We start from the raw sequence: 23,801 nt of genomic DNA, 5'->3' as shown, positions 1-23,801 counted from the left end.
CCTTCATTAGCACATAGTCTAAGATATTGGTCCTTTTCTCTTCGGTATAGATGTTGGTTGATCATGGTGTAATAAGGGGCCTCCACTTTGATTGCTCTTTGTCTGCATTTACTCATGTCTTCAAGGAACCTTTTGTTTGTCAAGTACTCCACCAAATATTTGCTCCATTTAGGTGCAATAGATATCTAAAACAAACTAGCATGTGGTATTGTTGCCCTCTTTTTGCATTGGGAGCAGCTACCTACATAGGCATGAACATGCCACTTCATTTTTGGCCTATAAACTTCTAACCATATAAGTCATTTCAATGTTTGGTCTACTAAAAAATGGATATCAACTATTGTTGTATGAGCTTGATTTAGGTAGTTATTCTATGCTTATGCACAAAAGTAGAATTCTATCTCTGTTCTTTTGATACAGTCTTCCCGCCAACAATTGATACAAAAGAAGTGAAATTTGTGAATCTACTCGTGCTATTGTCATCAAAGTAACTAGATCCATTGACCACCTAGGAATCACCTCAAGTGATAACAAATATACATCTATCCTTTGAGGTGATAAGTGATCAACTCTATGATGCATGGAGCCCTTTTTAATGAGCATAGCAAGATAAACTCTGGTAAGCTGATATCATCTTACAATTCTCCAAGTATTGTATCACCTTAGCTAGTCGTTCTTTGCAAAAATTGATGTATGCTATGGGTTTTGGCCCTTGTATATCCAATATTATACACACCATTTTTGTAGGTTCCATGTCTCGCATCATGATGAACGATGGTGTCAGAGATGGCATATGAGTCACTCTTCCAACAAGGCAAAGTTCCCCTCTCAACCCTTTACTTTTTTTCGTTACTACAGAGCCCATATTCACGTTTTTTTCTCGTTTGGCGATGTATAGCGAGATTCTAACACTTTCCTTACCTTCATGACAACGCGTAGGCCAAGCATTGGTTGATAGTTCTTCTATGTTTCTGAAGGCAAACAAAGAAAATCTAGAAAATACCATGTAACCATGGTCTCACTATGCACTTGCGTTTGGTCTATGCATAAATATGCTAGTATGGATCTTCAATAAGATTATGGGTATGTTTGTTCATAAAAAATGGAGACTTAGCCCTTCACGGGTTGCTATAAGTAGCCAGAGCAATCATGCTTTCTATGCAATTGTATCCATGCCTTTATAGATTTTTTTAGAGCAATTTCTTAAGTCACTCAACGGATTTGCTTCATGCCTTGGAATAAAAATAACCTCAAGTCCAGGATGGTTTTGGTCATATGGTGGCAAAACGTATCCACCTTTAAAAGAATGGATGAGGCAAAAACTTTAGATTTATGAACCGTATAAGAGTTAGGTGTTGGAGCATTATTAATGATATGTGTATTGTCTATGCAACCATGACTTAGCTGAGTATTTCATACGTTAGACACTTTCTCGCATTAGCAAGACTTTGACAGAGGCACCATGGTTGCATATTGGAAATGTGAATCCACCATTCAGTTGTAAGAAACCCCCTTTACTCATTTGCTTGGTGCTTTCGTGGTAAGAGAATTGAAGTTCATTAATTCAAAGTCACAATCCTATAGAGAGGAAACTCATAGACTTTTAGGTGCTTTCATCAACATTCCAATCATATGTTTTAGACTAGGTATTTATCATCTCTTTAATGGTGTGTAACCGCAATACAACCAACTGTTTCGAGGCTTGCATACTCATCTTTTTTACAAGGCAAATGTGTTTCTTTGGTGGGCCATGGCTGCATTGGCAACAAGTTTGTGCCGCCGCCGTCTTTCCTTGGCACATGTTACTTTTTCACACTTTTAGAGAAGACCATAGATGTCACTTCATTTTTTGTCCTCTTGTCAATAAGATGTAGGCCTCTTGTGATTGTGCTTATAAAAAATGCTCTCATGTATATGCATCCTTACTGGGGTGTTTGACATAAATTGGACCACCAAGAATGCCTTAATTTTTTCGGTGCAAGTGGAGTTCAAAGACATGTATTCCTATCAAGAGGCATTTTACTTGTGAATGTATCTTCACTATCTACTCTTTGGATCATTTGTGCAACAAATGCACAAGTTTGAAAGGATAACATATGGGCAACGATGTTCATTGGCTAATTGTCTAGCACGACTACCTTGTCATCTTGACTATAGGCTTTCATGTACATGTCCTATAATGGTCTTCTAGCCTTTGAACATTGTTGCTTCAAAATTATAATGTCGTAGGAACAATCGGAAGAGACCTCAAAGATCTATCTGATAGAAACTTTTTATTTCAGTTTCCTCTTCTTGTATTCACATGTAACCACCATGAGAGAGAGAAGAAAATATATCTTTACGTCTATTAGAGGCTGAAGTCAGCCTACGAGACATTTCAAATGTGCATGTGTGTGTCCATGTAGTGGGAAAGGACAAAAAGTACAAAGTAACAAAATGTAGTCATGTGGTAAGGGGTGATCCATGGGAGGCTAGGATGAGAAGCAGAAGAAGAGAATTTTAACGTCGTAGGAAAGGAGATGAGATTCCTCTTGTTGCTCTCAAGACAATTCTTTGCATCTTGCAATTATTAAAATTGTAATTACATGCTGAAAAAACAAGAATTAGTCTTGTTTTCAATTGAATGTGTATTGTTATAATTGGATTACTGTCTTTGATGCAATCGACCCTCTGTATGCTTTATCTTGGGGTACATGTTCCCGATGCTCAATTCATAGATATTCTGTGTGTATGTGTGTGTGTGTGTGTGTGTGTGTGTGTGTGTGTGTGTGTGAGAGAGAGAGAGAGAGAGAGAGAGAGAGAGACTCCAAAAGGAAAACCTGTCCTATGAGATTAGCTATTGGGGATAACAATACTACCGTACAAAACTGGATAGGAAGTTTATATTGTGGTCAGTTAATGCTCCATGTTTTACCGTGAAAAACAAAAAAGTCAATAAAAGAAACCTAGATCAAATTTGTGCCCACCCAAACATGTCCTAGAGTGAGATGGGGAGAGATGGCTGCCCCTATGTTGATGCAACTCAACAATGAAGAATCATATTCCCAACCGGGTTAAATGCGTCGCATGAGTATAGCAGGCTCCATGAATTGGTTCGGGAGAAGCCCATTAATTTACAAAGGCCTGCATACACTGCATTTGACAAATAATCTTACAAATTTTTTTTCGACACTAGAATGTTTTCCTGGAAGGATTTCTATATAATGCCCCAGATCCTGGGCACTTTGGGTTAAAATATCTATTTATATGTTAAAGGCTTCTAAATCAAGTCAGAAACCTGCAGTTTTCAATTCTTTGCCCAATGTCACTTTACAACAAGATCCTGTATGGACTCTATTTTGCCTGCAAGTACATGTTCACTTTGCTGTATGATCATCAATAGGGCTCTTTAGCACTTCTGCCGCCATCGAGTGGTAGCCAACGATATGGCATTGGAGCAGGAATGCTTGTACCAGTTCTAAGCTGCTCCCTTTGTTCCTCATCCACAATATGCTGTAGACTGGTTATTGCTTGGCTGATACATTCATCAAACATCCCTTTTGCATGTGGGTAATCACTGCAGACCTTATTTGGAAGCAATCCTCCTCTGTGTAATTCAGCCAAAGAAGGGCATCATGCAAGAGAGTGAGATTATAAAAACAAATTGACATTCTAGATTAAAAAATGCGACCCGCTTTACAGCAAATGCAAGAAGTAGTGCCGGAAATTAGAGCAGCAAGGGAAAAGGGGAAGATTGCTTTTTACAGGGATGGAAAGGTAATGATATTGGAGCGACGCCCCGCATGAAGGTGAGAGACCTATGGGACCACACTAAAGATGGCAACCTGGAATTGTAATGGGTCACTCCGTCTTGATGTAGGGGCCTTTGAGGATAGCTTCACGGGGAGAGACATCATTTTCTACTCTAAGACGCATCAAGCACCTGGGCAATCCATGCCACAGGTGAGCGGATATAGATGGGAGACAGCCTGCAGACAGGAGACCAGATCGGAGCATCGAGGACGGGGCTCAGGGGGAGTGGCAGTTCTATTCACAGAGGAGTTGCAGCCACTGATATATACAGCATGCAAGGATGAACAGGCTAGGTACATGTGGGTGAGGCTCAGGGCAGAGACAGGCAGATACCTTTACATTGCTATTTGTTACTTTCCTCCTAGTACGTCAGTATATGCATCACCTAGAGGACCATCCCCCTTTGCTATTTTGGATAATGACATATGGGAGTTTTCAAAGGATGGTGACATTATCATACTAGGGGATTTCAATGCTAGGACTGCCCACCACCAGACAATATTTTATGATACTTCCGAGGAGATGCTTAGGGAGCTGGACGTCACAGAGATGGGTCTATCCAGACTATCACAAGATGAGGAATACACTGAATATGGCAGATACTTGATAGATATGGGAACCGCACATAGATTGGCCATTGTGAATGGCCTACAAAGATTTTCGACAGCTGGAGGTTTTACTTGCTTTCCACACCGATGGTGCCAGCACAGTGGATTATGTTGTGGCCCAGCCAGGTCTCATTCCATTCTTTCAGGATTTCATGGTGGGTACTAGGCCAGTTGGAGTAACATTGATCATGCTATCTTGTCTTTCACCCTCACCTTTCAGTTCAGCACAGCTCCATTAGGAGAGGTCCCCACGCACACTTGGTATACCTTCATGAGGGAGACGGATTCTATGTATATGGATGAGATATATAGGCAGCTATGCACCTAGGAGCCGGGACGGCCACTAGATGAACTCACTCAGATACTGACAGAGACGGTCCTTGATGCAGCATCCGAGGCATACCCCCACAGCCAACTCACACGGAGACGATCTGGGAGCATGCCCCAGAACAGTTGGTATGATGAGGAGTGTAGAGAGACGAGGATCAAATTACAGAGGGAAGTGCTCATGGGTATTACCACACATAGACAGTCACGGATTATCTTTCATCGCCTAGTGCGACGAAAGAAAAGGGCTTATCTATCTCAGCTAGAGCGGGATCTGTATCGGTTATTTATAAGTCAGGACTCAGACGAAGCATGGAAGCTATTCCACGAGCATTCACCACCACCAGCGGTCACCTCCACCGAGACATGGGGGGAATATGCCACATCTCTCTACACAGCATCAGGGCAACCACCTCTGCTGGACCCACTAGAAACATGCCCGGAGACATGTTCTTTCTTTACTGCCGTGAGGGTAAGGAAAGCTATTGACAAGATGAAGACAAGGAGAGCACATGATCATGATGGTCTGGTAGTAGAGCACTTCATCCATGCCAGAGATATGCTTGCAGAGCTCCTGACTATGATGTTTAATCAAACCATGTATGAAAGCTTCCCGGAGACTTGGAGTATGTCAACGATTGTGCCTATTTTCAAGTTAGGAGATCCCATGATTCCCGCGAATTATCGCACCATCAGGTTGGTCACACATTAGCTAGATTGTATGCATCCGTTCTTGAGCAGGAGCTGAGTAGATGGGCAAAGCGAGAGGGCATAAGAGCACCAGGGCAAGCAGGTTTCAGGAGAGGTTTCTCCACTCTTGACCAGATTCTGACACTCGGTGCTATTATTGAGGAGGGTAGACACCATGGCAAGAGGATCTATTGTAGCTTTGTGGATTTCCGCAAAGCTTTTGACACAGTGCCGAGAGCCAGACTTATACGCAGACTACAAGACATGAGTGTGCCAACAGAGCTGATATGGGGTATTCTGGCTCTATATAGGACAGTGTTAAGGCGGGTACGCACCACTGAGGGAATGTCTGACATGGTCCACTCAACTATCGGAGTAAAGCAGGGATGCCCCCTATCCCCAACTCTTTTTGGGATGTATGTGGATGAGTTTTCAGACTATGTAGAGTGTCAGGGAGACAAGGGGGCTCAGCTAGCAGGGACATGGATTCCATTGTTACTATATGCTGATGATATTGTGCTGATTTCTGACTCTCCAGAGAGGATGCATCGTCATTTGGATGCTCTGCATACATTTGCTCGTGACAGTGGATTGTTTGTCAATCTGGGGAAAACCAAGGTTATGGTGTTCAACACCACACCACAGTGAGTCAAGAGGTCGGCACCCACATTTACGTATGGTGAGGAGACTGTGGAGTACACAGATGCATATACTTATCTTGGGGTAGTCTTCGGTGAACCGGTGTTTTCACTAAGGAGAGCATCAGAGACTAGACTGACGAGAGCATATGCAGCTTTGGGAGGACTGGAGAGGATGTGTTCGCAGGTTCAGTTTCAGGAACCGCGAACAAAGCTCTGGCTTTTTGACACTCTAGTGACTCCAGCTATGCTTTATGGAGTTTAGGTATTGGGCCCGTCAGTAGACCACCATGGGAGATCTGGCAACACACAGTGGATGGAGATGTATGGAGAGGCCACTGGTTTCTATGATCGCTTGGATGATTCGGGCTAAGGCCTCAGTACCACATGAGATTATCCGAGCCAAGCTAGCCCCCCCCCCCCCCCCCCCCCCCCCCCCCCCCCCCCCCCCCCCCCCCCCCCCCTCCTCGTGGTGGAGGCATTGACTAGATCAATATCCTTTATACACGGTCTATGGGATCTCCCCAGGGACAGATATGCTCGGCTTGCCCTGGAGTCATCCCGACAACTGGCTCTACAAGGCGATACAGCATGTTGGTATGGACAAATGACAGCATGGTTTCAGCCGCATGGTCTCAACATGGATAGATTACCTCCACTTCAATACTCCCTGAATGCACCCTCCCTGTCTCTCACACGGACAGAGATCACCACTCATACGTCAGGATCTGATTCAGCTAGATGCCAGGAGCACATGGATACAGCCGACACAGGAGTTGGGCACGAAGACGGCCTTCTACAAAGAGCATCTTCTCCAACTCACGGAGGACGGCTTTGTGACTAGGCCTGCATACATGGATACACACTTATCTCATGGGATAAGGTGCGCTATTGGACAGATACGCACATCCTCACATCAGCTCCAGATCGAGACTGACCGATTTCGAGGGGTGCCAGCAAGGTCCAGAATTTGTCACCTATGTAACTTAGAGCCAGAGACAGAGCTGCACTACACATCACTGCCCGGCATACTATGAGATACGCGGCCGCTTCCACTGCCTATTGAGAGAAGGTTTTGGACCTAAGACAATCTCAGAGACAAATCACAGATTTCTTTACACCAGCCAGAGGAGAGCCAACGAAGTAGTCATTACAACAAATCTCAGACTCATACTAGAGGTACGCTGCTTGACCAAGCCACTGAGCTTGGTAGATCCAGACGCCCACGACCTCGGGGGGTCTCCCACTATCGACGAAGGCTACAACAGAAGATACAGACCACTCTAGCTCGACATGCAAGACGCCCAACCAGAGTACTGACCATGGGGAGGTCGATGAGATCCGACAGCGACCGATGAGAGATTTCATATGAACCCCCCCCCCCCCCCCCCCCCCCCCCTAATTTCCTTATCCTTAGTGTTTTAGTGTTAGTGTTAGTTCTTTGTAACTTTGTAATTCCCATACTCAGACATGGTATCAGATTCACCAATTGTAACTTTTTGGTCTCATAGGTTATTTTGGCCTTTTGAAGACGTTAATATAACATTTCATTTCATTTCATCATCATCTCTCTCTCTCTCTCTCTCTCTCTCTCTCTCTCTCTCTCTCTCTCTCTCTCTCTCTCTCTCTCTCTCTCAGTAGTGGGCCAGGTACGCACCTCAGAGGGTCTATCCACACCGATTCACTCCACTATTGGGGTGAAGCAGGGCTGCCCGCTCTCTCCTACTCTATTTGGTATGTATGTGGATGAGGTTTCTGACTACATTGAGAGAGCTGGTGATAGAGGTGCACAGCTGGCAGGGACCTGGATTCCATTATTGTTATATGCTGATGATATTGTGTTGATCTCCGACTCTCCGGAGGGGATGCAACGTCACTTGGATGCTTTGAATAGGTTTGCTCAGGAAAGTGGTTTGTCCGTCAACCTTGGTAAAACCAAGGTCATGGTATTTAATACCACCCCACAGTGGATCAGGAGGTCAGCACCAGCATTCACATACGGCCAGGAGACTGTGGAGTATACAGAGGCGTACACTTACCTCGGAGTGGTTTTTAGTGGGCCAGCATTTTCATTGAGGAGGGCAGCAAAGACTAGACTGACCAGAGCCCATGCAGCATTGGATAGATTGGAAAGGATGTGTTCACAGGTTCAATTTCAGGAGCCTAGGACGAAGCTCTGGCTCTTTGACACTATGGTGGCTTCTGCATTACTTTATGGAGCTGAGATCTGGGGACCTTCATTAGATCATCACGGGAGGACAGGCCGCAGTGATGGATGGGGGGACATGGAGAAGCCTTTGGTCTCTATGATCTCGCGGCTCATTACAGCCAAGGCCTCAGTACCACGTGCTATTGTTCGAGCAGAGCTAGCTACCCCCCCACTAGTGGTTGAGGCGCTCACCAGATCGGTCTCCTTCATACACCGCATGTGGGAACTTCCCAGAGACAAATATGACCGCCTTGCACTTGAGTCCTCTCGACAGTTAGCCATGCAGGGAGATACAGCATGCTGGTATGGGGAGATGACATCATGGTTTCAGGCGCATGGGTTCAGCATAGACAGATTGCCTACCTTCCAGTACTCACTGGATGCACCCTCTCTGACTCTTACAGAGTCCGAGATCACCAGGCTCATCCGCCAGGACTTGACTCAGCTAGACACCACGAGGACATGGATACAGCCAGCACAGGAGCTGGGCACAAAGATGGCTTTCTACAGAGAGCATCTCCTCCAGCTTACGGTTGATGGCTTTGTGACGAGGCCGAGATACATGGACACCCACTTGTCTCATGGGATACGATGTGCTATCGGCCAGATACGTACATCTTCACACCAGCTGCGGATCGAGACTGGGAGATACAGCGGAGTACCAGCAGAGGCCAGGACATGCCCCCTATGTGACATCGAGCCTGAGACAGAGTTGCACTACACATGCCACTGCCCCGTCTACTACGAGATACGAGGCCGCTTCCATTGCTTGTTCAGAGAGGGCTTTGGACCATTCTCAAGAGTCATGCAGTACGAGGATCAGAGATGCTTGGGTTTGTTTTTGCTCGAGCTACGCAGACACAGAGAGAGCCTGATGAGAGGAGAGGCTAGCTAGTCCCAGAGACAGATCACAGATTTCTTTAGAGCTGCCACTGGACACCCGGAGGAGTTACTACCACAGCAGAACTCGTCGTCTCACACCACAGGCACACTGATCGACTGAGCGACTGAGCTTGGAAGATCCAAACGCCCACGACTGCGGAGGACTACACAGCATTGGCGGAGGCTGCATCAGAGGATTCGGATCACTTTGGCTCGACATGCACGATGCCCGGTCAGACTACTGACCATGGAGGAGATTGATGAGATCCGCCAGCGGCCGATGCTGGATCTCTTGTGATCTAGCTATCCCAGCTAGCTGTTGTTCACACCTAGTAGTTTAGGATTCCATAGTATTTTATTGTGACATTTGTCATTTCATTTTTGTCATTGTTGTCATCTTGTTACTCTGACTCTGGCTTTGTATCAAATCCGCCACATTGTAACTTTCTGGTCTCATAGGTCACTTTGGCCTTTTGAAGACGTTAATATAACATTTCGTTTCATTTCATTTCTCTCTCTCTCTCTTGGGGGGTCATGGCATTATACAGGTCAGTAGTGGGGCATGTACGCACCTCAGAGGGCCTATCCACACCGGTTCACTCCACTATTGGGGTGAAGCAGAGCTGCCCGCTCTCCCCTACTCTATTTGGTATGTATGTGGATGAGGTTTCTGAATACATTGAGAGAGATGGTGATAGAGGTGCACAGCTGGCAGGGACATGTATTCCACTATTGTTATATGCTGATGATATTGTGTTGATCTCCGACTCTCCGGAGGGGATGCAACGTCACTTGGATGCTTTACATAGGTTTGCCCAGGAAAGTGGTTTGTCTGTCAACTTTGGTAAAACCAAGGTCATGGTATTTAATACCACCCCACAGTGGATCAGGAGGTCAGCGCCCGCTTTCAGATACGGACAGGAGAAGGTGGAGTATACAGATGCTTACACTTACCTTGGAGTGGTTTTCAGTGGGCCAGCATTTTCACTGAGGAGGGCAGCAGAGACTCGATTGACCAGAGCCCATGCAGCATTGGGTAAATTGGAAAGGATGTGTTCACAGGTCCAGTTTCAGGAGCCTCGGACGAAGCTCTGGCTCTTTGACGCTTTGGTGGCTTCTGTATTGCTCTATGGAGCTGAGATTTGGGGACCTTCACTGGACCAACATGGGAGGACAGGCCGAAGTGATGGATGGGGGGACATGGAGAAGCCTCTCGTCTCTATGATCTCACGGCTCATTAGGGCCAAGACTTCAGTACCACGTGCTATTATACGAGCAGAGCTAGCTGCCTCCCCATTGGTGGTTGAGGCGCTCAAAAGATCGGTCTCCTTCATACACCGCATGTGGGAACTCCCCAGAGACAGATATGCACGCCTTGCACTTGAGTCCTCTCGATAGTTAGCCGTGCAGGAAGATACAACATGCTGGTATGGGGAGATGACGTCATGGTTTCAGGCGCATGGGTTCAACATAGACAGATTGCCTCCTTTCCAGTACTCACTGGATGCGCCCTCTCTGACTCTTACACAGTCCGAGATCACCAGGCTCATTCGCCAGGACTTGGCCCAGCTAGACACCAAGAGGACATGGATACAGCCAGCACAGGAGTTGGGCACGAAGATGGCTTTCTATAGAGAGCATCTTCTCCAGCTTACGGAGGATGGTTTTGTGACGAGGCCCAGATACATGGACACCCACTTGCCTCATGGGATACAATGTGCTATTGGTCAGATACACACATCTTAACACCAGCTGCGGATCAAGACTAGGAGATACAACGGAGTACCAGCACAGGCCAAGACATGCCCCTTGTGTGACATCGAGCCTGAGACAGAGTTGAACTACACATGCCACTGCCCCGTCTACTACGAGATACGAGGCCGCTTCCATTGCTTGTTCAGAGAGGGCTTTGGACCACTCTCCAGAGTCATGCGGTACGAGGATCACATATGCCTGGGTTTGTTTTTGCTCAAGCTGCGTAGACACAGGGAGAGCCTGATGAGAGGAGAGGCTAGCCAGTCTCAGAGACAAACCATAGGCTTCTTTAGAGCTGCCACTGGACACCCGGAGGAGTTACTACCACCACAGCAGAGCTCGTCGCCTCACACCAGAGGCACACTGATCGACCGAGCGACTAAGCTGGGGAGATCCAGACGCCCACCACTGCGGAGGACTACACAGCATCGATGGAGGCTGCATCAAAGGATTCGGATCACTTTGGCCCGATATGCACGACGCCCGGTCAGACTACTGACCATGGAGGAGATTGATGAGATCCGCCAGGGACCGATGCTGGATCTCTTGTGATCTAGCTATCCCAGCTAGCTGCTTAGTTCAGACCTAGCAGTTTAGGATTCCATAGTATTTTATTTTGTCATCCTGTCATTTCATCATCACCATCATCATTTCATTTTGTCATCTTGTTACTCTGACTTTGTATCAAATCTACCACATTGTAACTTTCTAGTCTCATAGGTCACTTTGGCCTTTCGAAGACGTTAATATAACATTTCATTTCATTTCATCTCTCTCTCTCTCTCTCTCTCTCTCTCTCTCTCTCTCTCTCTCTCTCTCTCTCTCTCTCTCTCTCTCTCTCTCTCTCTCTCTCTCTCTCTCTCTCTCGTCCTGCTACTCGCCTTGGCCCTGCTGCACCCGCTCGCCCTGGCCTGCACCCACTTGCCCTCGTCCTGCTGCTCGCCTTGGCCTTGTTGCTCGCCCTCGTCTTGGCTTGCACCCGCTCGCCCTGCACCCCCCTCGCCCTCGCCCTCACCTGCCCTGCACCCACGCGCCCTCGTCCTGGCTTGCACCCACGGCCCTGCACCAGCTCGCCTTGCACCCCCTCGCCTCTCGCACCTCGCCCCTCCCCTCTTATCCCTCGCCCCCCGCCCCCTAGCCCTCGCCCCTCGTCCTATCCCCCCCCCCTTTTCCTCATTTTCCTCGTTTTTTTCCTTTTTCCTCTCGCCTGGTTAAAGGTCGCCCTCGCCCATGGCATTAAAACACAAATCAATTGGAAATTGCATGGCATTGCTTTGCTCTGCTTTGCTTTAATTTGATTTGATTTGATTTGGCATTGCATTGCATTGCTTTGCTCTGCTTTGCTTTAATTTGATTTGATTTGATTTTCCCTTCGGAAAGCACTGCCCACCGAAAAAATCACAAAAATCAGAAAGGCCGATTCTCCTACAGGTGCTAGAACAGGAGCAGACCAGGATAGTGGGCGCAAGGCCCCCCATTATTTTGGTTTTAAGGCTGACGCCCGCAGTGGGCTGTGGTTGTACCTCTACCCGCAGTGGAATGCTTGATGCGGGAGACAATGTATGCATGGTGTGGATGCATATATACGCTTAGTGGCTCTTTTTCGGACAGTGATTAAGCATGAGGAAGCTGAGTGATAAAGCCGACCCCCTAGAGAATGCCATTCAAAAGTGCAAAGAGGAAATGACGGAGACTATTACCAAGATGAACCGCAATCTATTGGGCACAATAAAAATGCTGGAAGGACGTGTCTTGATCCAATAAAGCAAGATAAACGCATTGGAAGACCGAGTGACGACTCAGGACGAAGAGATTGCGTCACTCAAGAAAGATCTCGCAAAAGCACGATCAAGCAGCACACTGGAAGAGGGCGGATTGCGACCCTCAGTAATCAAAGAAATCAACACTATCAAGGAGCAAGTACGGGCCATCAAAGAGGGAGAAGATCAGCACAAAGAGATGAAAACTTCTTGGGTGGATGTTCTTACCAAAACTCAGCAGAAGGCGGATGAAGCCGAGAAATGGATCGAGGTGGCCAAGAAAGGAAAAGGCAAAGAGATAATGTCCACATCCACACTCACTATCATTAATCAGACACTAGAGGAGCAAAGAAGACGTGTGCGCGCTTTACATGTGAGAATTTGCGGTCTTAAAGAAAAAGGCAATGTGGACGAAGAGGTAAAAGAACTCATGGCCTTGATGGGGGTTCATGAGCCGACGCACACAAGAGCTTGGAGAGTAGGCAACATAAAGAAAAATGAAAGCAATGGGGAAACCTCGAAAGAAAGGGCACTCATCCTCCGTTTTCCCTCCATGGAAGCGAAAAAGTCCTTGAAGAAAAGGCCAACTCTTAAAGAGACGGGCATTTTTCTCGGGGATGATCTTACCCTCTCACAGATCGCTCATATGTAGGAAGTAATGCCGGAGATTAGAGCAGCAAGGGGAAAAGGCAAGATTGCCTTTTACCGAGATGGAAGAGTAGTAATACTGGAGCAACGCTCCACATGACGCTGCGAGACTTATGGGACCACACTCAAAGTGGCTGCCTGGAACTGTAATGGATCCATGCGTCTTGATGTGGGTGCTTTTGAGGATAGCTTTACTAGAAGAGACATCATCTTCTACTCTGAGACACACCAAGCATCTGGGCAATCCATGCCTCACATCAGTGGATACAAATGGGAGACAGCTTACAGACAGGAGACACGCTCAGAACACAGAGGATGGGGCTCGGTGGGTGTGGCAGTGTTATTTAGAGAGGACTTGCAGCCATTGATACGTATAGCCTGTAGGGATGAGCAGGCTAGGTACATGTGGGTGAGATTGAAAGCAGAGTCAGGCAGATATCTCTACATTGCTATTTGTTACTTTCCCCCGAGTACGTCGGGCTATGCATCACCCAGAGGACAGTCCCCCTTTTCTATTTTGGATGATGACATATGGGAGTTCTCTAGAGATGGTGACATTATCATTCTACGGGACTTCAATGCTAGGACTGCCCATCACCAGACAGTGTTTTATGATACTTCAGAGGAGATGATGAGAGAGCTAGATGTTGTAGAGACGGGCCTCTCCAGACTATCACACGATGCGGAATATACTGAGTATGGACGACACCTAATAGACATGGGCAAACTGCAAATGGACTGGCCATCTTGAATGGCCTACAGAGGTTTCCTACTTCGGGAGGTTTCACATGCTTCCCACACAGACATGGAGCTAGCACAGTGGACTATGTCATGGCACAACCAAGCCTCATCTCTAGTATTCAGGACCTCACGGTTGGACCCAGACCTATTGGTGTGGCAGTGGATCATGCTCTTATATCGCTGACCATTTCTTTCCAGTTTAGTGTAGCACATAGGCTATGGGCAGCACCCCCTACTTGCTACACCTTCACGCGGGAGACGGACTCTGTTTACATAGATGGGATCTACAGACGCCTGTGCACAGAGGAACCAGGGCGACCTCTGGAGGAGCTTACTACTATACTGACACAGACACTACATGATGCAGCAGCAGAGGCATACCCACATACCCAACCTGAGCAGAGACGCCGTTCGGGGAGCATGCCCCAGAACAGTTGGTATGATGAGGAATGCCGGGACACTAGAACTAGACTTCAGAGGGAGGTGCTTTTGGGGAACATCACTCATAGGCAGTCACAGATTGACTTCCGACGCCTAGTGCGGCGGAAGAAGAGGGCATTCCTAGCTCGCCTAGAGCAGGATCTATACCAGTTATTCTTGAGTCAGGACTCACGTGAGGCGTGGAGGTTGTTTCATGAACACTCCCCCCCCCCCCCCCTGCCATCACTTCTACAGAGGCCTGGGGCCAGTATGCATCATCTTTGTACACAGTTCCTGAGCAGCCCCCCCTTCCCGACCCCCCCCCGATCCATGCCCGCACACATGTGTTTTCTTCACCGCTGAGATGGTGAGGAAGGCCATTGACAGGATGAAGACTGGGAGAGCATATGATCATGATGGCTTAGTGCCAGAGATTTACTAGCAGAGCTTCTAGCAGTTATGTTTAACCGTGCCATGTGTGAGGGCTTGCCTGATACCTGGAGCCTATCTACTATTGTACCTATCTTCAAGTCGGGAGACCCTATGGATCCTGGGAACTATCGCACCATCATGATTGGACACACACTGGCACGGTTGTATGCATCTATTCTTGAGCAGCAGCTGAGTAGATGGGCAGAGAGGGAAGGGATGTGCGCAACCGTACAGGCAGGTTTCAGGAGAGGTTTTTCTACTCTTGACCATATCTTGACACTCAGAGCCAGCATTGAGGAGGGTAGATCGCGTGGGAGACGGATCTATTGCAGCTTTGTGGATTTCCGTAAAGCATTTGACACAGTGCCCAGAGCGAGATTGATGCGCAGATTACAGCAGATGGGAGTACCAAAAGAGCTCATTTGGGGGGTCATGGCATTATACACGTCAGTAGTGGGGCATGTACGCACCCCAGAGGGTCTATCCACACCGGTTTACTCCAGTGTTGGGGTGAAGTAGGGCTGCCCACTCTCTCCTACTCTATTTGGTATGTATGTAGATGAGGTTTCTGACTACATTGAGAGAGATGGTGATAGAGGTGCACAGCTGGCTGGGACATGGATTCCACTATTGTTATATGCTGATGATATTGTTTTGATCTCTGACTCTCCGGAGGGGATGCAACGTCACCTGAATGCTTTGCATAGGTTTGCCCAAAAAAGTGGTTTGTCCGTCAACCTTGGTAAAACCAAGGTCATGGTATTTAATACCACCCCACAGTGGATCAGGAGGTCAGCGCCCGCTTTCAGATACGGACAGGAGAAGGTGGAGTATACAGATGCTTACACTTACCTTGGAGTGGTTTTCAGTGGGCCAGCATTTTCACTGAGGAGGGCAGCAGAGACTCGATTGACCAGAGCCCATGCAGCATTGGGTAAATTGGAAAGGATGTGTTCACAGGTCCAGTTTCAGGAGCCTCGGACGAAGCTCTGGCTCTTTGACGCTTTGGTGGCTTCTGTATTGCTCTATGGAGCTGAGATTTGGGGACCTTCACTGGACCAACATGGGAGGACAGGCCGAAGTGATGGATGGGGGGACATGGAGAAGCCTCTCGTCTCTATGATCTCACGGCTCATTAGGGCCAAGACTTCAGTACCACGTGCTATTATACGAGCAGAGCTAGCTGCCTCCCCACTGGTGGTTGAGGCGCTCAAAAGATCGGTCTCCTTCATACACCGCATGTGGGAACTCCCCAGAGACAGATATGCACGCCTTGCACTTGAGTCCTCTCGATAGTTAGCCGTGCAGGAAGATACAACATGCTGGTATGGGGAGATGACGTCATGGTTTCAGGCGCATGGGTTCAACATAGACAGATTGCCTCCTTTCCAGTACTCACTGGATGCGCCCTCTCTGACTCTTACACAGTCCGAGATCACCAGGCTCATTCGCCAGGACTTGGCCCAGCTAGACACCAAGAGGACATGGATACAGCCAGTACAGGAGCTAGGCACGAAGATGGCTTTCTACAGAGAGCATCTCCTCCAGCTTACGGAGGATGGTTTTGTGATGAGGCCCAGATACATGGACACTCACCTGTCTCATGGGGTGGGATGTGCTATTGGCCAGATACGCACATCTTCACACCAGCTGCAGATCGAGACTGGGAGATACAGCGGAGTACCAGCACAGGCCAGGACATGCCCCCTGTGTGACATCGAGCCTGAGACAGAGTTGCACTACACATGCCACTGCCCCCGTCTACTACGACATACGAGGCCGCTTCCATTGCTTGTTCACAGAGGGCTTTGGACCATTCTCTAGAGTCATGTGGTACGAGGATCAGAAATGCCTGGGTTTGTTTTTGCTCGAGCTTCACAAACACAGAGAGAGCCTGATGAGAGGAAAAATTAACCAGTCTCAGAGAGAGTACAGACTTCTTTAGAGCTACCACTGGACACCCAGAGGAGTTACTACCACAACAGAGCTCGTCCCTTTACACCAGAGGCATACTGATCGAACGAGCGATTGAGCTGGGGAGATCCAGACGCCCACGACTGCGGAGGACTACACAAAATCGACAGAGGCTGCATCAGAGGATCCAGGTCACTCTGGCTCGACATGCACAACGCCCGGTCAGACTACTGACCATGGAGGAGATTGATGAGATCCGCTAGCGACCGATGCTGGATCTCCTATGATCTACCTATCCCAGCTAGCTGTTTTAGCTACTTAGTCCACACCCAACAGTCTAGGATTCCATATATTTTATTTTGTCATTTTTGTCATTTTGTCAATCAGATCCACCACATTGTAACTTTCTAACTTTTTGGTCTCATAGGTCACTTTGGCCTTTTGAAGACGTTAATCTATCTCTCTCTCTCTCTCTCTCTCTCTCTCTCTCTCTCTCTCTCTCTCTCTCTCTCTCTCTCTGAGTCGAGATTCAGGTGAGGCCTGGCGTCTCTTCCGTGAGCACTCACCTCCTCCAGTGATTACCTCTCCCGAGACTTGGGGTCAGTATGCAGCATCATTATATACAGTACCCGGGCAACCACCATTACCACACCCTCTAGAGCCATGTCCAGCCACTAGTACCTTCTTTACCACTGAGATGGTGAAAAATGCCATTGACAGGATGAGGACTAGGAGAGCATATGATCATGATCGTTTGGTGGCAGATCACTTGATACATGCTAGAGATTTACTGTCAGAGGTTCTTGCACGGTTGTTTAACCGTGTCATGTGTGAGGGACTACCCGAGTCCTAGAGATTATCTACTATTGTACCTCTCTTCAAGGCAGGGGACCCCACAGTGCCAGGGAACTACCATACTATTATGATAGGGCACACATTGGCACGGTTGTATGCATCCATTCTTGAACAGCAACCGAGTAAATGGGCAGAAAATGAGGACATACGAGCAGCAGGACAGGCTGGATTCAGGAGGGGTTTCTCCACTTTGGACCATATTCTTACACTCAGAGCCATTATTGAGGAGGGTCGGGCTCATGGGAGACGGATGTATTGCTGCTTTGTGGACTTCCGCAAAGCATTTGACACAGTGCCGAGGGCCAGATTGATGCACAGGCTACTGAAGTTGGGAGTACCCACAGAGATCATATGGGGGATCATGGCTATATTGGTCAGATTCGCACATCCTCACACCAGCTGGAGACTGAGACGGGTAGATTCAGAGGGATACCGCCGAAGTCTAGGATATGTCAACTATGCGGTAGAGAGCCAGAGACAGAGCTACACTACATATGCCACTGCACTGTGTATTATGAGATACGAGGGCGCTTCCATTGCTTATTCAGGGAGGGTTTTGGACCCCTAGATAGAGTCATGAGGTATCAGGATCAGAGATGCCTTGGCCTATATCTACTTGAGCTACACCGACATAGAGATAGTCTGTTATAGAGATAGTCTGTTGAGGAGACATGGAGTACAACAGTCGCAGAGACAGATCACAGAATTCTTTGGATCGAGGGAGCCAAGAGACCAACCACCAGCACAGGGTTGTACCCGCATTCATACGAGAGGCACCCTCATTGACAGGGCGACTGAGCTCGGGAGATCGAGACGACCACGACCGAGACACAGGAGCACACTACATCGACGGAGACTCCAGCAGAGGATCAGAGGCATTCTAGCACGACACCCAGATTGTCATTGAGGGCCTATTCTACATTTTCAGATTTCACATTTCACACTTCATTTTCAGTTTTCATTTTTACTTTCAGTACTTTTTGTACTTGTACTTCAGACATTCTATTAGATTCACCACTTTGTATCCGATGGTCTCATAGGTCATTTTGGCCTTTTGAAGACGTTAATATATCATTTCATTTCTCTGTGTGTGTGTGTGTGTTTATATATATATATATATATATATATATATATATATATATAAGAGAGAAGAAGGAAGGCGCGGGGGGGGGGAGGGGATTTCCCACGGTAAGGTCATGTAACTTACTGTTTTGAAATATCATATCGCTTTGGCGTCAGGTATTTTGCCACAGTCAGCTTCAACCCACTCCCATCATCCATGGGAAAATAGTACTGCATTGCCATCAGGTTAGCAAGCCACACCCATAAAACCAAAATCATTTACAAGCAACAAATATAATGCTATGACACACATCTGTTTCTGTCTGAGTTGAATGGACAAAAATATGCTTACTGACCTGAACAACACCTTTGCCAAATGTTTTTTCCCCGAGTACCAATGTTCGCTCATTATCTTGTAATGCACCAATAAGGACCTACAGCAACAGCGCACATAGTTTTATTGTTTACGGTTTTGTCAGAAAGACTTCGAATGTAGCAAAGCTCTTACTTCACTAGCACTTGCACTATTCCGGTTACTAATTGTCACCAACGGAGCGTGGGTTAAAACACCTGGATGCCGCAGAAAGATGGTTTCCTACAAACATGTAGCATAAGACTTGCAAAATTATTTGAGAGAATCAAAGTAGTTGTGCCATACATCTTCAAAATCACAACCAACCCTGAATGATCTTATGTATTTCCACACAAAACCTTGTTATGAAGCTAAATCTTTGACCTTACTAAATACCTACCATAGTGGTAGCCAAAGCATCTAATTTTCCAACATGGAAAACTTGAATTCCATAATGAATAAAATCTGATACTATTCAAACTGTATTCTTGCCCACATATACAGCATGCTGATGAATATCCCTCGTAATTCCTTGCAATAAGCTGGACTTGATGAGAGGCTGCTTACAGGTAGGCTGCCAGCCACATAAGTGAAGTCATCAACATCCGTTGCATTGCTCCGCACTGTCTCAGATATACCACAATGCGTGCAGTCCAACCAAAGCGCCTGACATGAAGCACAAAAACAGGTTAGTTGAAGCTATGTATTTGTCTACAGAAGTGCTTTAAATTCACAGCATAATTCATTGTTTCAAATTATTAGCCAAGTCAAGAAAGGATTCTTACTGCCATAGCAATGGCTTCTTCAAAAACACCACCTGGGTTATTTCGCAAATCTAGAACTGCAACCAAACAGCCGGACAAGAGCTGCAAGTTAAACAACAAATGCGATAATCACACAAGATTTCAGGTAAGGACTACTATGATGCTCTCCTATTTCAAAGTACCTCAAGTAGGAGATAACAGAAAACTGAGAGAAGGATCCTTACTATAACCATCCACTCCAAGAGCTTCTCCTTCTCGTATTGCAGAGGCCATTTTCTTCGTTCCATCATGGGTGAAATAATGTAGACGAATGTACGTGAGCAGACGACCATTATCAGCATTTATCATCCGCATTCGTAATGGAGGGAGGGGAAGAGCTCTTCTCTCCAATATCAGTTTCCGAGAATCCGTAGAAGGCTTCGTATCCATAACCTCTAACTCTACCTAGCTCATCCAAGAGAAAAGGTACAAGCATGCCTATAAGAAGCTGCAGGAATATGATGAGAAAGTAAAACTCAACCTTGAAGCTTAAAGAAACAAAGCCTGGAATAAACTTCTCGAATTGATTTAATTACTGTTAGGCTCAAAGCTCCCAGCCGCTTTGATAAAGCAAACCATTCTAGTTAAGTAATCACTCTTTCAATACCTTCTCTAAATAAGGTCAATACTGTCTAGAGGAAAAAAGGTTCCGTGGTATCACAAAATGTTACACCAAGGAATCTGAATTTTATTCTTTGGAAAACTGGAAAGGCGCTTGATTGGATAAACAGTATAGGCCATGTTAGTCTTGAACTGAAAGATTCATGAAGCATGTATAAGAAGACTTCCTTGACAACTCCTATTACACCACCTTAATTCTTTTAGTGTCCTTCCTGGAAATTTATCTACTCATTTACCCTTGGTAACATTCATGTCTATTGAGCTAGCTCTTCACGACCAAACACCACAAGGGATCCTCTAGCTGGGTTGTGATGTTTTTATACAATGAATACATGTAAGTGGATGCTTAATAAGTGTCCCCATGCATGGGTGACAGCTACGCTGGTTGCTTTTTTCAGGAAGCTTTTCACTCTCTTTGTTGCATAGGTGTGAGTGTCTATGAAAGCCCTTGTTAGGTGGGTAGGGATATAGAAAATTAAAGCTTAAGCATGTGCTTTTACTCTTTTTAACTTGGCTTTTTACCTACAAATTGAGATATCTTTGTGCTTTTGACCTACCGAAATCATCATAGGCAATGGGCTTGTGTAGAGGATAACGACTTGCAGGTAGTTGAGGTGTTCTTCATTGGACATTCCTTGCAATAGGAAATCATCATGGGCAATCGGCTTGTGTAGAGAATAACGAATTACAAGCAAATGAGGGGGTAGGCAAGGATGGCTGTTGTTCATTGACCATTCCTTGTGGTAGGAAATCAACCCATGCTTCCTTTTGCGCGGGACATCTTCCATCTTAGCTTGATGGTAATTATTGTAGAGGCAGTCTCCTGTATCCATCACATCCTTCACTGCCCTGATAGAGGAGGATAAGAGCTAGCTTTACTCATGTGATTGCCAAGTTGGCATCCACTTGAAAGTCAATTCAAGACGACGTGGTTGCTGTTTATAGATAAGATGGGCTAGAAGATTCATGGCAAAAGGAGTGGATGAGGCTGGCAAAAGAGAACGTCATCAAGAAGATGGAGACCACCTACAAGAGAGACCTCAAAGTATGCAAGGATTGCTGATCTTGCCGGCAGGGAGGAGTTTTGGTTTGTTGTGCTATCCTTGCCGTGGCATGAGTCAAGTGCCCAAATTGTGTCATTAAATATTTAATATCTAACCAACCCAAATGATTTTCTCATATTAAACTGATCATTTAATATGGGATAATAAACGGGAAGAACGGTTAGAATATAGACTGTGCTTACAGATCTATCTCAACACGGGGCCAACGGTAAAGGGGCCCAAATGAGAGATGGTCTGTCAAAGAGCAAGGTTAACTAATGAAGCTTAAAAGACCTTAGGGTTAGCTTCATAAAAGACCTCCAATGGTTAGTGTTAAAAGTCCTTTGACCTTAAGCAAACTAGGGCTGAGCTTGAAGTGGGAACCCGACCTAACCTTAAGCAAGCTAGGGCTGTGCTTGAGGTGGGAATCCGACCTAAACTTAAGCAAGCTAGGGCTGTGCTTGAGGTGGGAACTCCACCTAAGGTGCTTGTCATGCTTGACTTGAGGTACTTGTCACATTTAATGAGGAAGTTGCTTGAGAAGCTTCCTATGCATGGGGGGTAAGTGCTTGAGTCAAAAAGAGAACCTACACACTTAATGAGGAAGTTGCTTGAGAAACTTCCTATGCATAAAAATCTCAAAGTTAGGGGAATTCTAAAAGAGCACATGGGACACATGTCAGACTCTCACTAAGCTTAACCACATGGTGTGCTTGAATGCTATTGGTTGGGCTAAAGAGGAGTCCAATGAGCTTCTACTTCCATCTAACAAATATCTAGATATTTTCAAGCTCTCTCTCTCTAAGGGGTAAGGAGGACACTTGTCAAAAGACTACCCATGTACTTGACTACATGCTGCATGTGATTGGCTAGGGGGAGAGGGGTCCAATGAGCTTGCAACATGCAGAAAGGTCACCACTCGCCCAAAGCAAGGAGGGGGGGTGCTAGGGGGATATACTCCACACACACACTCATTTGCAAGGCATTCTCACTTGGTGAAAGTTGAGGAACACCACCTCCTTCTCCAAGCTTGTGAGAGTGAAAGCCTACACCAACACTCTTGTCTATGGAATGCAAATCCAACCAAGAGTCATGCTTCAATGCTTTGCTTGCCATCTTCTCCATCTTCATTACTATACTATTATGTATGCTAGCAAGAAGAGTAATTATAAGTGAGGAACTATTTCTTTCTCCTATGGAATGTTTCTTCTTCCTCTTCCCTATCCTCATTCCCCGCTAGCTCTCTCCACCTTTGAAGGTGTTTGAGTCCTTGGGACTGAGGCTTGGGATAGTTGATGCTTTTTTCAAGTTTATGTTATGCTTGTGATGCATGAAGCTTTCCATCTTCATTGCATCACCTAGGTTACAAGGAACACAAAGATTGTATTGTACCAAGTCTCTCTTGATGAGAAAAATTATAATACAAATGCCTATAGGAGGGGGAACCGGCTCCATATCAACTATTGTCATGTTCTCTAAACTCTCTCTCTCTCTCGCAAAAGTATTGTTAGCCAAGTTAACTAAGTACCATGTTTATGTTGCTACCATCAATTAAGTTCAACCGCTATGCTCACAAAGAATCTCTCAAAAGTGCTTCACCTAATTTCCTGATTCCGCTAATCTCAAAGTTCATAGGCAATTTCCATTACAAATTGCCATCGACAAGAAGCTGCATATGATAGGGATTGCTTGCATTGTAGAGGTCTACAAGCCACACATTGTGAGGATGCTAAACAATTCCCAAGAGACAATCAAGTCATTCGAGTGCCTCCCCAATGACAAGGCCAAAGTGAGGCATTGGTTGCACATGTATATTTTTTGGCTCCAAGTGAACCAGTACGGTCTTGGCCTGCTAAGATATATTCAAAATGCCAACCATTTTGGGCCCCTCTGGAGAATAGATTTAAGAAAACTGTCACAAGAAATATTTTAGAGGGGCATTTCGAAAATTTAAGGGTGGCATCAAGTCCATCAATGGCACGAATGAGCAATCCGGTTTACATAATGCAACCCGACAAGTTGTTTTCACGTTTGTCAAAGTAACTATGGCTTCTCAAATTATTAAATTTGTCCTAATAAGGATTCATGTTGTAAACATGGTTTCAAATTTCTTTTTCTATGGCAGATGGCTCCTCAAGGAGCTCTCAATTTGACAAGATCAATATGCTACATTGCGAAGTATTACAAACTTTGCAGACAATCAAACATTAATGTATGCCAATCTCCATTCTGGTTGAGTAAGCATCCAC

General features: G+C 46.2%; 1 protein-coding gene across 2 annotated transcripts in view; it reads right to left on the bottom strand.

Moving 5' to 3' along the window:
- Positions 1-3,012: 3,012 nt before the first annotated feature.
- LOC147436894 (uncharacterized) overlaps positions 3,013-23,801 on the bottom strand; it is an 87,856-nt gene continuing 67,067 nt past the window's right edge. For both annotated transcript variants that reach the window (XM_086486283.1, XM_086486282.1), the window contains 7 exons: positions 20,074-20,293; positions 19,871-19,926; positions 19,653-19,751; positions 19,242-19,328; positions 19,090-19,167; positions 18,879-18,964; positions 3,013-3,586 (listed from right to left, as the gene is read on the bottom strand). In XM_086486283.1, coding sequence (XP_086342409.1) covers positions 3,376-3,586; positions 18,879-18,964; positions 19,090-19,167; positions 19,242-19,328; positions 19,653-19,751; positions 19,871-19,926; positions 20,074-20,293 — 837 coding nt within the window. In that variant the 3' untranslated portion in view covers positions 3,013-3,375. The remainder of the gene's footprint in view (positions 3,587-18,878; positions 18,965-19,089; positions 19,168-19,241; positions 19,329-19,652; positions 19,752-19,870; positions 19,927-20,073; positions 20,294-23,801) is intronic.

The sequence above is a fragment of the Adiantum capillus-veneris genome, chromosome 17 (assembly GCF_014529385.1).
Source record: "Adiantum capillus-veneris isolate H3 chromosome 17, ASM1452938v2, whole genome shotgun sequence".
NCBI lineage: Eukaryota > Viridiplantae > Streptophyta > Polypodiopsida > Polypodiales > Pteridaceae > Adiantum > Adiantum capillus-veneris.
The sequence above is the reverse complement of the archived record's forward strand: the minus strand, read 5'-3'. Positions and strand labels throughout refer to the sequence as shown.